Genomic DNA, 16,119 nt, shown 5'->3' on the forward strand with positions numbered 1-16,119 from the left:
TGTGGAATAGTTTACAGTACCTCAATATATCAGGGAATGTTCCTCTCTTACAGAGTTTAAGCGACACTTAAAAACTTATTTTTTCACTCTGGCGTTTGATCATTCATGAGTGCTGTGCAGTGGTGGAATAGGTTATTATTAATGCCGCTTGGATTTCGAGGTTGTTTGTGGCAATGTTTAGAACTTAAATGTGATTTTATGATTGCTATCTTATCCTATGTACTAAAAGGTGGTCAACTTTTGTTGTATTAATATGTGCTTTATAAATAAATTGAACATTGAAAATTTAAACATTCGCTTAAGCAACATTAGCCAGACATAACTGAATCAATAGGCAACGCAGGACTAGGGTTGTGTCGATAGACGAGTGTCGTGTATCCACTAAAGCCAGAGAAATCGCAGATGGCGATATTACCAAGATGATAATTGGCTCGTTATCCCATTAATGTATTAAATTATTATTATTATCATCATTATTATTATACGGTTAGTATTATTATTATTGAATGAATATTAAGACCTACAATACATTTTTCTTCCCTAATTTCATACTAATTTAAGACGCATCATTCTTATAAAGTTGTTGTTTGAGCCAAGATGAAAACTCCATCGTTATTCCTCAGCAGTTTGTTTCCATAATACTTTAACAAAACATTTAATGACACTGATAACACTAAACACAACACAATTACAAATTAATAATATCACTAAAATTATATAGGCCAAATAACAGTCTTTAGGTCCGAACACAGCATGTCATCTTTGAAAATCAAAAGCCACTTCAAACACAGACTTGAAAAAACAACTTGTTTAACAAGAAATATTGATTCTTCTAATTTTTCTGTGTTATTAATATATGTTCCTCAAGAGAAATATTAAGCCAGTAAATTAAAATAGGCAAGTTGATAGGCTACCGTTACCAGCTTTTGTTGAGAGATTCAACTCATCTCTCTCTAAAAGAATGTGCTGTTAATGCAGCGACAGATGCTAAAGCTCCGTATGTTTTTGGTTTCACTTTCAGGGCGTACATGCACGTTCTTAACGCAATTATGCTTAATAAGCCGACAATGCACGCGGTCATGTAAACGCGATTTGCAGGGAGGGTTGGATCATGTGGTTTCAATGCTAGCAGGCTAGATTAGCATTTCCCAGATCACCTATTGCACCTTTAAGCGTATTCTTGTTGGATGTTGATATAGGAACTGTTCAAGTTTGAACAGAAGTTTATTCATAAAACTAAAAATACAGCAACAATTTTAATGTGCAAAAAAGAAAGAATTGTAAACAACTAGTATTTCCAAGTCGACTAGCAGCAGCAGTATCATGCACATCCCCACTGATTTAGAGGGTGCTGCCTTTAGCCTCTAAAATTATTTAAGAGCTCTTTGGATTCATTCATTCCGTATTTTCCTCATCTGTTTGAAAAAATAGATATATTATATCGGTACATTTAAAGGGATAATTCACCCAAAAATTTAATTTATTTTTTAATTACTCACGATCGAGTTCCAAACCTGTATGAACTAGCCTACTTTCTTATGCTGAACACACAAAAAATATATTTTAAAGGGTTAAAAAGCTATTATGCTTTTTAAAGTTTTTAAAGCTATTTTAAAGTTTCCCAATGTTGTTTTTGAGTCTCCTACAACAGGTTTACATGCATCAAAGGTCAAAAAAACGTTTTTTTTTTTTTCATTTTCTTAATTTTCTCATAATATACATTTGCACATCACCAGATTTTCAATGATCCTCAAACGACTCCCCAGATGAATCAATCTCTCTAAATCCCTCTTTTCCCGCGAGCAACTCTGCTCTGATTGGCCAGACAGCTCAGTCTGTTGTGATTTGTTTACCGCGTACAGTGTGCGCGTCGAAAACAAAAACTCCCATTGCCATAACAACATCAGCTCTGCGTGTCCTGAGGCTTCCTACACCAACCAAACACAGTAACGAGCAATGGCGTCGATTTTACCATATCAATCCGAGCGCGAGTCCGATGATGAAACATTAGAGGAACTATACATTCAACCCGAACCTCCATCACAAGGACGACTCGAGCAGGACGTTTCTCAGTGATAAGCTACTCAGTTTGAGGCAGCCTACATTATGAGATGTTGCAACTGTAATTCCTCAGCATCAGCATTAACAAGTGCATGTCCATCAACCGATTATTTTACTTGTACTAATTTATTTAAAGAGTATTTTTCTAGTATATTGCGGTGAACACCTGGAAAATGTATCAATAACAGTGCATGTAGGCAATGTAGGCTGATACATTAGCCGAGCTCTAGCTTGAATGACTGATGTAACACAAACGTTGGTAAAACAAATCTTGCTCCATGCTTAAAGGAACACTTCACCTCTGGAAAGATGAATGTGTATTTAAAATGGGTCATTTATGTAGAAGAAATGTGAAATTATTTTTGAATTTGGAGCCTTCTAGACTGAGAAAAGCCAGAAAATGTATTTTTGGCTTATGGGGATGAAAGACAACAACTCCCAGAATGCACTTGCTTCGCTGCCCTAGGAGGCCACGCCTACCGGTAAGAGATCGCAGTAAACAACAAGGCTATGCTACTAGAGTCTCCGTGAGTCTGCCCAGTATTTTGATGTCGCCCAAAATGTCCAGGATTCGGCTTTTGCGTTCTTCAGTCGCCATTCCTCATGTTTACTGTGACGAGCAGGAACGAGACTGACGGCCGCGGAGAACGATGCGAGCCCGGTGGCGTGATTACTGATGAGCGGCGCCGGCGCCTGTGAGACGCACCGGTCTCGTATCTCTCACGGAGGAGCGGGAATTTTCCTAGCAATGTTAAAACGCACATCAAACGATCACTTGTTTAGCGTTCATGTAAACACTACATTCAGATTCACCAATCGGAATGAATTCAGTTAACGTTAGATTGAAACAAAAGGTGTGCATGTAAACTATGAATGCGACTGCAGAAAGCAAAAGCCGAATCCCGGACATCTCGACGGCCGGACATGTCCGGGAAAAAGAGGATGGTCACCGCTACTACTCAGCTTTCTCCACAGAATAAGAATCTGTTAGCTTAGCTTCCAAATAAAGAATGGCTGACACTATATGTACATTCTGTGAGTGAGATCCCTCTATGGGCGGGTTGAAAACATGCGGAACAGCGCCTTCTACTGGATAAATGATGAGCTAGTGTTTGTAGTCTTACCCTTATTCAAAGAAATTTGACTTCCTGCTTTTTATGACGCAAAATGACGATTTTTGCGTCATAAAAAGCAGGAAGTGGAACATTTAAATCCTTATTTCTCCCATCTCAGGGGAAAATAAGGGAATAAACCATGACCATTCGAAAATGTGACTGGGTTTCTAAAGATACAAAGTCTAATGCAAATGGGTGAAGTGTTCCTTTAATCTTTCCTCAAAGTATTGAGAACGACAGACAATCTGCATTAATAGTACGGCTGGACCCGAATATTCGTTGGTATTCGATTTGAAAATTTGACATTCGAATAAATTTTTTTTTTTTTTTTTTTGCAAACCTGGCATCCCCCTCGAAACAGTTCTCATTCGCGCTTGAATATGTTTTACACTATAAAATCTGGTGAAATATAATACTTAACATATAACTTCGTTATAGCTACTTAATAATTATATTAGCTTCTTCTTAGACTACTAAAGTGTTCCTGCAACGGGAGTATTCTCTGGCTAGAGCGCAGAACAGTATGGAGAGAAGTGCATGCCTGAGCTTGTATTTTGGGTTAAGCTGCGTTGCTTTGACATTGTGTAAAATAAAATAATAGAAACCAAATGTATTATCCTTTTTACCCGTTATTATCAATCTAAATTAATCTACTGCGAAATATAGGAGACTTTGAGATTTTACTGGGACGTCACAAATTTAGTTTTTATTTATTTAAATATCGTTTTTATTTATTTAAATATCGTTTTTATTTATTTAAATATCGTTTTTATTTATTTAAATATCGTTTTTATTTATTTAAATTTCGTTTTTATTTAAGTTTCGTTTTTATTTATTTACATCTACCCTACTTTGTCAGTGAGAAAAAATATTATAAGACTACCTTATTAAAATATAGCTTAAGTTAAAAGACTGTGTGTGTGTTTTATATTATTAATTCTGAATGTGTCGCGTCTCGCCTGTCTATCTATATTGCACCAAATACAACACTGCACTCCCTTGTGAAGTCGTTTGGATGAACGGTTCTCAAAATAATCAAAATGCAAACGGACAGACATACAGATAGAGATTCCTGCCTTTATTAGAGATAAGAATATGTTCAGCCCCCTCTCTCCGTATATTCGATGTTCATTACTACCGAAGCTTCGAAGCTCAAAAAATGGTATTCGGACCAGCCCTAATTAATAGACACAGTTTTAGGTAATAGTGGCCCACAGCTGATTAGCAGAAGTATTTCAGTTAGACAGTAATAATGTGAGTTAGCCAGTTAGCAGGAGACCTACACAATATAAAACTCAAAACTAAGTATTTTGAACATCATCTTTCAAGAGCAAGCGGTTTGCGAATCCTGCATAGAACTCCGAGATTTGAGAAGCAGTCATCAGTAAAATAAAGGTAACACAGCAAAAGTTTAGGATTATACTGCTGTGGTATCGTGGTAAAGATGAATTTTAACCACTGATTCTTCACATGCTCGTCCTTGAGCAGTAAAAAAAAAAAAAAAATGTACTCTGTTACGAACGTAACTTTCGGCTCCCTGAGAGTAGGGAACGAGTATTGCAAGTGCAGTGTTATGTTGCATCATGCAGTATTTGTCCTGAAAAGTACTGAGTAAATGTGATGTTTGTTACCTCAATACATTTAAGGTCATTCCTATTTTATTTGTGTACATTTTAATAGTTAACATTAAAAGCACACTCTTTTTACGACTTAAATAACAATAAAGGGTAAAAAAACCCTGAATTCCCAAAAATTTTAACGGAAAAAAGGAATTAGCAAAATATTTAACGGAAAAAACGAAATTTGGGAAGAAATAAAATGGAATTTGTGTGTTTGAAACATGGTCTTTATGTGCTTTATTTGTAAAAAACAGCATTTGTTTGTAGGGGCAAGCGCAGTACAGCGGCCCAATCTCTACAGTAAAGAAATCTCCAGCCGCCCGAGCTGAACAGGGAGCTGGGAGATTTATATGAGTTCTTTTCGAGGGCAGTCCGGCTAGCGCGAGACTCCGACCCTCTCTTTTTCCCACTGTTGCTAGGAGGTCTTCAGAGGCCTAGGGTCCAACACAATGCTGGGTCGGGGGCCCTGCCGCGAGGCAGCGGGTAGCGCTTAGCTGGCCGTGAGTGGCGATGGGTATCAGCCGCAGGGCGGGGCTGAGGGACCCAAGGCGCTGGCTTTGCTGGCTGAGAATTAGGAGTGGTCTTTGGCAAGAAGTGTCGCATAGCTTGGGATGACTTCTGCGCTTCAGTGTACCTCTCTGAAAATCCCTTCACCACCTGACCGAAGAGACCGGTTCTGGAGACAGGAGCGTCGAGGAAAGCTGTCCTGCCCGCTTCCTTGATGTCGGTGAGGTTCACCCAGAGGTGGCGCTCGAGCACGACGAGGTTAGCCATGCATCTGCCGATAGCCTGAGCGGTAGCCTTCGTAGCACACAGTGCTAGGTCTGTGGCGCTGCAAAGGTTGCGAAGGCCTCAGGGTCCTGGCCAGGCTCGTCCATGGTTTGGAGAAGTTTGGCCTGGAAGACCTGCAACACCGCCATGGTGTGCAGAGCCGATGCAGCCTGACCGAAAGCTGAAAAAGCACGTTCACATCCAAGTGAAGTGTTACGGCAGGGCTTTGAGGGGTGAACCGCTCTGGATCTCCAACCAGCAGCAGTGGGCGGGCAGAGATGAGCGACGTGGCTGGCATAAGCTCACTTACCTCCTTGTGCTCAGGCTGCCATTGGCTGCGGTGCTTCTTTTTCCTCGGCTGAAGTAGAGAGGGAAAAGAAAGAACGGGAGAAGCGGTGTCACCGTCTTTACAGATAGCTTGCCGCGTCCACAGCACTGAAATAGGCAAGCTCTCGCAGTGAGAGCAGCCTCTGGCAGAGAGAGCAGCTTTAGCATGGGCGGTTCCCAGGTATGTGACGAAACTCCGTGTGCCCGTCGGCTTCTTGCAGAAGGCATCCGCACCAGTTGCATAAAGAGCGAGGCATTTGAAACAACACTCACAAAATTTCCCTTTTAAACTGAGTGTCGCAGAAGCAAGCACACAGTAGCAGAAAAGGAGAACGGCCGACAGAAGAGAAGCGGCTTCCATATGAGTGAAGGCGCTGTCCGCTGTACACAGTTGGCTCGTTCTAGCTGCAAAAAGACTTGTTTCCACGGTGATGGCTTCAGAGGAGACAGACGTGAAGTGTCGCTGAAGGAGAGAAAATCTGCTATAATAGCGAATTTGTGCTCTCTTATAGCCATAAGCGCCGCCTGTTTTGGCGCCTCGCCACTGAGTGTGCAGTTGCTGCAGCACAGCCAATGGGCAAGCTAGTGCAGCTGCACTGCGTTTTAAATATAGGAGTTTCTACGCAATGCGAAGTGACCGTTCTCGAAATGGAACTGGCTTTACCTTAACATTGTAGAGCCCAGCGTCTTCTCGATATGATGCTATCCAGTATCCACAGGAATCCGCTGAAGTGTTTAAGGGTTCAAGTTTTCCCTGGTGTCTGTGCGCGCAATAAGTGGGCGGGCAATATGCTAATTTCGTGTTGACGTCACAAAGAAACGGCTTTTGACTCATTTGACTCGTACTTTTGAAAGACAATAACTTTACATACGGTGCACTTTCAGATTTAAACCTTAAATGTTTTCATTCACTTAGAGCTATGTTACACACTACATGAAAAGTAATGTTCAAAAATACATAATGGGGGCCCTTTAAAGAATGTCGGTAATCAAACATTTGATGGACCCCATTGACTTCCTTAGTATTTTCGTTCTACTATATATAGTAGTTATTATTATTATTATTTAAATTGTAAAATGGACCTCGTGGACGGTTCGAGGCTCACCGACCATAGTCTCAAACATTTTGTGGAAAATATTTCAAAATGTTTCAATCACCCTTGAAATCACCCAAATATGCAGATTGAATTTAAAATGTATTTTACTTTTAGATCAAATAATCATATAGCTGGTTATAATAATCAGGTGATAGTGTAATTGTTTGCAGCAATGTGCCTTTATTTCCATTTGAGAGATTACACAGAAAAGCTGAAGGTGTTGTCTAAGTGTTGATGTGATATCTCCCACAGGATGCACTAAAGTTTATGCACCATGGGAAGAGACGCAAACTTATGACTGGTGACATTGACCATGCTCTTAAACTAAAAAACGTGGAGGTAAGAAAACTGAAATGAAGTGAGAGTCATTTGTTTCCTCTGTCTAACTCATGCTTGGTGAACTACAAAATTCAGTACCCTTTACAAATGATTTATCCTATGTAAAGCAAGTTTTTTCTTTGTTCTTGTCTACTTTAGCCGTTGTATGGATTCCAGTCTCAAGAGTTCATCCCATTTCGCTTTGCAAGTGGTGGCGGCAGAGAATTGCACTTTTATGAAGAAAAGGAAGTGGATCTTAGTGACATCATCAACACACCCCTCCCTCGAGTTCCTCTTGATGTTTCACTCAAAGGTAATAACGAGCATTCCTCATATGAAACTATTTAGATGCAAACTCTATACCAAACCTAGTGAGTTTCTTACTTAGCATATATACCATTATAGACACTGTCCTGACTTAAAAGCTGTCCCAAAAGGAACAGCATAAGTTTTCTTGCCTTTTAGAATACCTTGTTTTTGCTAAATACTAAGGTAGCATCAAATGTGTCCTTCCCAGAATGCATTGTAAGTGAGCTCAATGAAAAAGGTTTCAAGATAGTAGATGAGTGGAAAATTAAATAATATATATTTTTTAATTAAATGCTGAAAATCTAATTAAAAATAGACTATATAGCCCATTATGTATTGCCCTGTTTACTTTTGTTTATTACAAGTGTTTATAGTGAGCATTTTATCATTAGCAACATGCTAACATCAGACTGAATCAATTGCAAGTCAAGTCTCCAATGTGCTTTGTGTGAGGAGCGCTATTTGCATGCTACGTTTGTTGCCTGTAAATGACACTGTTTCCTACATTAGCAAAAAAAGCCTGTCGTCTCTGTCTTTCAGCTCACTGGTTAAGTATTGATGGTGTCCAGCCTGCAATACCAGAGAACCCACCTCCAGGTAAGAGTTTTTCAGCCCTTTCTTTCATTTGCATTATGTTGGTATAGAGCAGAGGTTGGTAGAGTATCCAAAAACTGTACTCATGTAAACGTACAAGTACTTATAGAAATATTTACTCAAAGTAAAAGTAATAGTTTTAATAGTTACTTGAGTAAGAGTAAAACGTATCCAATGAATATACTACTCAAGTAGCTAGTTACTAGTTACTTCGGATCATATATAGGCCTATATATGTATATATACTGTATCATAGACTGTAAGAAAAGATGGACGACGCCCCTTCGCTGTGAAGCCGCCAGTGTCCCGATATGGCGCTGACATCTTAGGACCTGAGTCTGCGCAGTAGCGATCTCGGGACCTGAGTCTGCGCAGTAGTGAGCAGGAAGTAAAGCTGCGAAATCAAGGCCCCGCCCTCACTCTCGCAGAATCAATTTCGATCGAGACGATTTGGCTTCACTTTTCAGGGCAGAAATTTATTTCACAAAATCCAAGACTAAGAACAGACATTTAATCTGGAAAGGCAAGTTATTCAACTGCACAATAGCACACAGAACAACAGGCTGAATAGGTGTCCGGTATGTTAACGTAACACATCAACAGTTATTCAACTACACAATAACATTAATAAAATATACCTGTGAGGTTGAATAGGCTAAATGAACATTAGCCAGCAAGTTCAACAAGCAGGTTACCGGTAAGCAAGTTCACCAAGCTCCCGCAATATCATTCCGCAACACTGAATCCATTGAATTCTTCCTCGGTGTCGCTTCTGAACAACTCCGCCAACTAGAGCGCCCTCTCGCGGCTGTAGACGGTAATGTCTTCTCTTGGTTCATCTCAGTCAGTATGAATAAATTTTGATATATTCTACAAGACTACAAGTCGCAGGACCAGTCAAACTATGAAAATAAAGCGTGACTTATAGTCTGGAAAATACGGTATATATATATATATATATATATATATATATATATATATATATACATACAGGTGAAACTCGAAAAATTTGAATATTTATTATAATATAATAAATATGTATTATAATACATATAAATTCATTTATTTCAGTAATTCAACTTAAAAGGTGAAACTAATATATTATATAGACTCATTACATGCAAAGTGAGATATTTCAAGCCTTTATTTGTTATAATTTTGATGATTATGGCTTACAGCTATGAAAACCTTTTCACAATATTCTAATTTAGAATTTTGGGTTTTCATAAGCTGTAAGCCAAAATCCAAAAAAATGCTCAAGTAAATGTAACGAAGTAAATGTACTTTGTTACTACCCACCTCTGGTATAGAGTAAGGGAATATGTTTGGATTATTGTACTGCAATAAAGATAAAGCTCATCGCTATTATTGCAGTATACTGTTTAGTGATCAACAAGAAAATAATTATTCAATGTTCAGAGTTCAATGCACTAAAAAGCTGAAGTTAGTTCAGTGTTGATTTGATTCCGTTGTAGAGATCATCAATTGTTAAATTAGTTCAATTGGGCTATAAATCAGCTCTGCAGAAAACAGTGATGTCGTCGTCCAGCTCAGTTTAGTTCTAATGAAATGGTGTATGTAGTCAGATATCATACTTACTTACATACTAGTAACTAGTTAATACTATTCATATTAACTAGTTTTAACTTGCATACTATTTGTGAATTTGACCGTATATACTGTGCAGGTTTGCTGTAGTACACTAGTATCCCATTTCTAGCTTATTGGATTAAAAATACATGAAATAATTTTGTGATTTCTTTATCCTACTCAGCCCCTAAAGAGCAGCAGAAGGCAGAGTCTACAGAGCCGCTCAAAGCTGTCAAACCGGGACAGGAAGAGGACGGCTCTATCCAGTCCAAGGGTCAGGGTGCAACCTCTGCTGAAGTCAAAGGTCAGAAATTAGTTGAGTTAAAAAAGTACAGTTGCAATCAAAATGATTGCCCTGCAAAACATTCTGGTAAATTGTATGAAAACACTTAAAGTAAAGCATCAGTTAACCATCATAGTAAGTTATTAATACACATGTGTGATTCTAAGAATGTTAGGTTGAGTTACTGAGTTAAAATAAAAAATCCAATATGTATCAAATATGGCTGTAAACATCCATATACAAACTTATTCAACCCCCAAAATCTAATTTTGTAGAGAATTCTTTACTCTTTATAACCTAAAATAAACATCTGACATCTCTTTACTGAAATATTATGCTAGTATAAATGTTATGTGTACAAAAGCTTCCAGCTCACTGACATTCTTTGGATCCCGCACTGTCACTGCTTTCTTCAAATCTCACCAAAGATTCGACCCTTGAACCAAGCTTAGGTAGATTTAGATATATACTTGTCCAATGATCCAGTAAAGCTACAGTTTACACATTGAAGTCATCACAAACTTTGACAAAATAGCCTGATACTTCAAAGAATCCATTACGCTGGTTACATGGTCGAAATTTTCAGCAAAGCACCCTCATAACAAGACTGACACACCTCCATGTTTGACCTTAATAATTGTGTCTGGTCATAAACCATGCCTTTTTTGTACCAGACATACTGCTGATACATGGGTATAGAAAGAATCTCATCACTCCAATCTTCCAGAACTCCACAGGCCTTTCCTAATTCCTTTTGGCATATTCAAGTTAGCCTTTTATGTTCTCTTGTTCATGAGTGGCATTTGTCGAGGTGTCCGGGCATGAAGTCAAGGCTTGTTTAGTTTTCTTAGTCTGCACTGAAATGTTTTCCCTGCTTTTATCAAGTCATCTAGCCAGTCTTTGGCAAATAATCAAGGTTTGTTTTTTCCTCAGCTGCTCTGATTAAACTTATTCCGATGAAATTGTCTTCTTGCTTCCATGTCCTGGAAGGTTTGCTATGGTACCATACATTTTAAACTTACAAACGATGCTGCCAACTGTCTCTTGCAGTGTTGGGGAAGTAACTTTTAAAAAGTAGTGTTTGCTCGTTACTTCTTAAAAAAGTAATCAGTTACTTTAGTTACCCCCTTTGGAAAGTAACTTTTTACGTTACTCGTTACTTTTATGTTCCTTGAGTTTGGGCAGAACCCAATATCTGTTTCTAAATGTGTAGGCCTACATAAAGTTCTACTATGAACTCTACTTATTGAAAAACTAGAAGAAAAAAAAAACTAGAAAAAGAGAGATTTTGAGATATAAAAAATATATATTTTTGTTTAAATAACATTTGAAAAACCTGTATAAACTGAACCCCAAAGAACAATTAACTATTGAACGGTGGTGATGCGTTCATGAAAAATGTCACAATTTAACAACCGGCAAAAGTAATGATTATGAATAAGTCAAATATAGCAAGGAGACATTTGTATTGTTTATTAATAAACAAGTGTTTTCTGTCAGTGTCGGCTGCAAAAATGAAGTTGACGCTGACTCGCGATCTTCGCAGTAGTGAACGCGCCAGAGAGAAATGCACATTTCATACAGATTACATAAGCAGAGAGTAGTCTGTTTTCTTTCGTTTTGAAGTTTTGTTTAAAAGTACACATTTCAAGCTTTCTATATATGTCTCAGGTATTTGAGGCAAATCGCTTATAGGCCTACGCTGAGTTTGGGTTCATTTATGAGACGAGCTCCAGTTCACGCACCGGCACGGAGCTCCTGAGAAGTCCTGATTATATTGCCTGCTATATTTACTTCTTATTTATTAAATCCAGGCAATTTGTTGATGAAACAATGATTAAAATTAAGATGGAATTAATACAATTTTTTTTTACAAAAACAAACTTAATGGAGTGGTCAAAATCATTTATGCCCATTCCATTTGTCTCCCTATTGTGCATTCAATGATCTTACTCATGCTTTTCACTTTAAATCAACATAGATGAAATTAAAAAAATATTTTATTTAAACCTAAACATGAAACTAAATCGTTTTCTTTAATGAATAGGCTACAACACGTAGGCCTATTAGCCTACAGTACAGAGAAATGTAATGTCGGAGCGGGATTTTGAGCGAACGCCGTCTTACTGGTGAGCATGTGGGAGGAGAGGTACAATTTTTGAACAATCATCAAATAATATTTTGCTTGATATGCCAATCCTTAATATTTGGTGTTTTAAATGCCAACCCTTCTTCATCCGGTGGGTAGTATTACTTTTGGTTTGCGCAGAGTAATTAAAAAAACAAAAACAAAAAAAAAACAGCCTCTGTCCACGTGTGGAGCTTTTGACTACAGCAAGCGCGCAGCTGAGAAGACAGTGTCGCTGTCAAATCTGTCCCTGGGAAATGTAACATTGTGGCGAATTGAAAAAGTAACTACGTTTCGTTACCAAATTTTCAGTAGTTATACTACTTTTTACCCGAAAAACGTTTTACTTTGTAACGCGTTACACACAACACTGGTCTCTTGGAACTTTTAGTGTCTTGGAAATGTTCTGTAGCCATAGCTTTTTCACAGCTTGTGTGAGTGCTCTTCATAGCTCTCATAGCTTTTGTCTTGGCCATATTTGCCAATTAACTTCACACATTTTAAGTTAACTTCATAACTTTTTACACATTTTTGTACCCTACCATACTAGTAAGTGATTTAAAAACAACAATGTTGGATAATTATGACATAGCTGCATTATAAAAAACTAAAAAATATTACATTATATATAGTCATTATCTATCTATAAATTACAGAAAGGTATGTCTGTCTGTCTGTCTGTGTGTCTGTTATTCGCATATCTCTCGAACCGTTAGTCCGATGGATTTCAAACTTGGCAGGTGTCTTGCTACGCGCACAAGTAAGTGCAGTGCCAAGTGTGACGTTGTTTGGATTAGAAATGCAAAAGATTGTTATATATCGAATATATCGGTAAAAGAAGCACACCTTGAAGTTGTGGTTTAAAAACAAACATTCTGACATAAACACTCTGTCAGCTAAACATTCAGGCGAGACACTACAGGTGAATAGGGTAAAATTTTAAAATAATAGATATCACCATGAAACTTTGTGATTTGTTAACAAATCCCTCTGGAAATATCTTCAGAATACTGCTAAGTGTATAACTGGAAAGTTTGGTGTACATAGGTGCTACATAGGCTGAGATGTTTATACTGGAGAATGACAAAAAACTCATTTTGAGAATAAGGCATTTTAAAGATTTGTAATGTAAAAATTCATACTTTTTTAGTGGAAACAACTATTTACAGACACAATATCTCATCAATTCATTAGCAACAACAATACAAACCACCTAAATCACATCAAAACTTATAAACACATTATTTATGGCCTTTAACTGAACAGAAAAACAGTCAAAAACACGCATCTAAATGTCAGAGCACGTCACGTGATGCATCTGAACGAATCACGCTGTCAGAAATTGACATCAGCCAATGAGATTTCACTTTTAGAGTTAAATGCCCATTGTACTTTCATGATTGGTTGCTGATAAAAAGGAAATGACCATATTTGGATCCGACAGCATTGTACAGCAGAGAGAGAGAGCTTTCCAGCGATGTGTGAGATTAAAGGAAGCAGAGAGATCGCGGAGCAGCGCATTGATTTAGAACGGCAACTTTTGTTGAATTTCGGAGAAATCTACAGACGCAAATAGACAAAGTTTAGTAAAATAAAGACCTAAATGTGTATTTTGGACTTTTTTTCACCACACGTCTGAAAGAAGACAAATATGTTATTGAAGACAAATAGGCCAAAATCTCAAAATTGACCAGTGGAAAAAAAAACGATATTTTTGCCTGCCGTGTCTCGCCTTAAGTCAGCTACACTGTTTACTCCTTTTCTGAATATTATATTTTATTCACGGCCATCATTTGTAGTAGCCTATTCACAAACTGTTTGCTCAAGCGTAGCGTTTTTTTTTTTTCCGGAAGCCTGCTCCCTGAATCGTTGAGCTTATTCATTTGTGGATGTTAACTGAATCTGTAAGTCAGCTATTAGCTACACTGTTTACTTCTGAATATTATATTTTATTCTGATGTGCTTAACATTATCACTACTGTGTAATAATAGCCTATTTTTGCACTTCTGGTTAGCCGCCAACTGCTTTTCATTGTCTCTATAATTGTTATCTGCACAATGACAATAAAGTAGTTGAAACTAATGCTAATCTAATCTAATCTTATCTCCTGCTTGTACACAGATACCCAAATACATGTCACCTAATCACCATTATAAATAGTTATGCAACCATGTAGTTAAATTTTCCATATTTATTGTATGTCATTATGTCAGTATCAGTATTTGCTTTCTACCATGCACAAATAAAAATGTCACTAAACTTTTGCACTGAACACTTTTGCTGTGTAATTGTAACAATGAGCACTCAAACAGATCAAACCAACAATTACTAAAAACACACACAAAAACTGATTTTGCACAGGCACTGCACTAGTCTGTCTGTCTGTGTGTCTGTCTGTTAAGGGGGTCGAACACCGGACAAGAAGCACAGCGCCGTGTCGCGCAGCGCCACGTTTTTAAAATTCGAACACGTTATTTTCTATGAGTGTACACACACCAGCGGCGCTATTCGGCGTCTGTCCGTGGCACCCAGCAACGACTCAGGACCGTGTTCAAAATCCTGCTGCACCACAGAGCGCCATTTACACAGTTTTATATTAAATTTACATTTATTTGTCTCAAATCGTCGTTAATGTATATACTGACTTCACTCTGTGCTGCAATATACATTAGTTTTACATTCATTCACAAATCAGCTGCTTGAATGAAAATTGCTGATGTTATCGGATTTTCAGGTGATATTCTCAATTCATTCAGTTAATGGACGACGGCGAGGTGTGAACCGGCCGACGCACAGCGGAGGTTTAAAAATAAACATTCTGGCATAAAGACTCTGTCAGCTAAACATTAAGTCAGCTACACTGTTTGCTTCTGATTCTGAATATTATTTTATTTTATTCACGGCCTTCATTTGTAGTAGCCTATTCACAAACTGTTTGCTCAAGCGTAGCATTTTCTCAGCGTTTGTGTGTAGCCTGCTCCCTGAATCGTCGCGCTTATTCATTTGTGGATGTTAACTGAATCTGTAAGTCAGCTACACAGTTTAATTCTGAATATTCTATTTTATTCTGGTGCGCTTAACGTTATCGCTACTGTGTAATAGTAGGCTATGCTATTCACCAAGTAAACATACTATTCAATGCGTTCACAGTCTCTTTCACGGCCATCATTTGTAGTAGCCTATTCACAAACTGTTTGCAAAGTGTAGCGTTTTCTCGGGTTTCACTGTGTAGCCTGCTCCCTGAATCGTATAGTTCAATTTTCCATATTTATTGTATGTCATTATGTCAGTATCAGTATTTGCTTTTTACCATGCACAAATATTTTTTTTGCTGTGTAATTGTAACAATGAGCACTCAAACACACCAAACCAACAATTACTAAAAACACAAACAAAAGCTGATTTTGCACGGGCACTTTGCCCTATTCACTATTAATATGCCACTAGTGCTATATATATTTATATATATATATATATTTTTTTTTAACTCTGGATCTTTAGAAAAGCTTATATTTTATAAATTGTTTCAGTCTCTGTGGGGTTGAATTATTTTGATTGCAATTGTACATCTGGTGTTTGTTAATTTTATTCTACTGATTTTCCAATCTTACTCACACCATTCTCTCATGGTGTTTCAGGAAAGGAGAAGATGCGGATGAAGCCGCGTAGCACACACGAGCTTTCTGTGGAACAGCAACTGTACTATAAAGAGATCACTGAAGCCTGTGTGGGATCTTGTGAAGCCAAAAGAGCGGTATGTGTTTGTGTGTGCAGTGTCCACTCCAAAATATATATATTTTTTCTAAATGGTGGTTAAAGCGAGAAAATGTATCCGCCATTAAACTGTATTTTGCATTTATTTCCCTAAAATGTTTGTCCCTGTGATATTTAGCTGTATTTTGAATA

At 37.8% G+C, this 16,119-nt stretch overlaps 1 protein-coding gene across 1 annotated transcript in view; it reads left to right on the forward strand.

Moving 5' to 3' along the window:
• taf6 (TAF6 RNA polymerase II, TATA box binding protein (TBP)-associated factor) overlaps positions 1-16,119 on the forward strand; it is a 74,560-nt gene that overhangs the window by 7,554 nt on the left and 50,887 nt on the right. The window contains exons 3-7 of the mRNA XM_079605928.1: positions 7,243-7,329; positions 7,468-7,621; positions 8,158-8,214; positions 9,986-10,105; positions 15,852-15,967. Coding sequence (XP_079462054.1) covers positions 7,243-7,329; positions 7,468-7,621; positions 8,158-8,214; positions 9,986-10,105; positions 15,852-15,967 — 534 coding nt within the window. The remainder of the gene's footprint in view (positions 1-7,242; positions 7,330-7,467; positions 7,622-8,157; positions 8,215-9,985; positions 10,106-15,851; positions 15,968-16,119) is intronic.

Source organism: Phoxinus phoxinus (assembly GCF_949152265.1).
Source record: "Phoxinus phoxinus genome assembly, chromosome: 3".
In the NCBI taxonomy this organism is placed as follows: domain Eukaryota; kingdom Metazoa; phylum Chordata; class Actinopteri; order Cypriniformes; family Leuciscidae; genus Phoxinus; species Phoxinus phoxinus.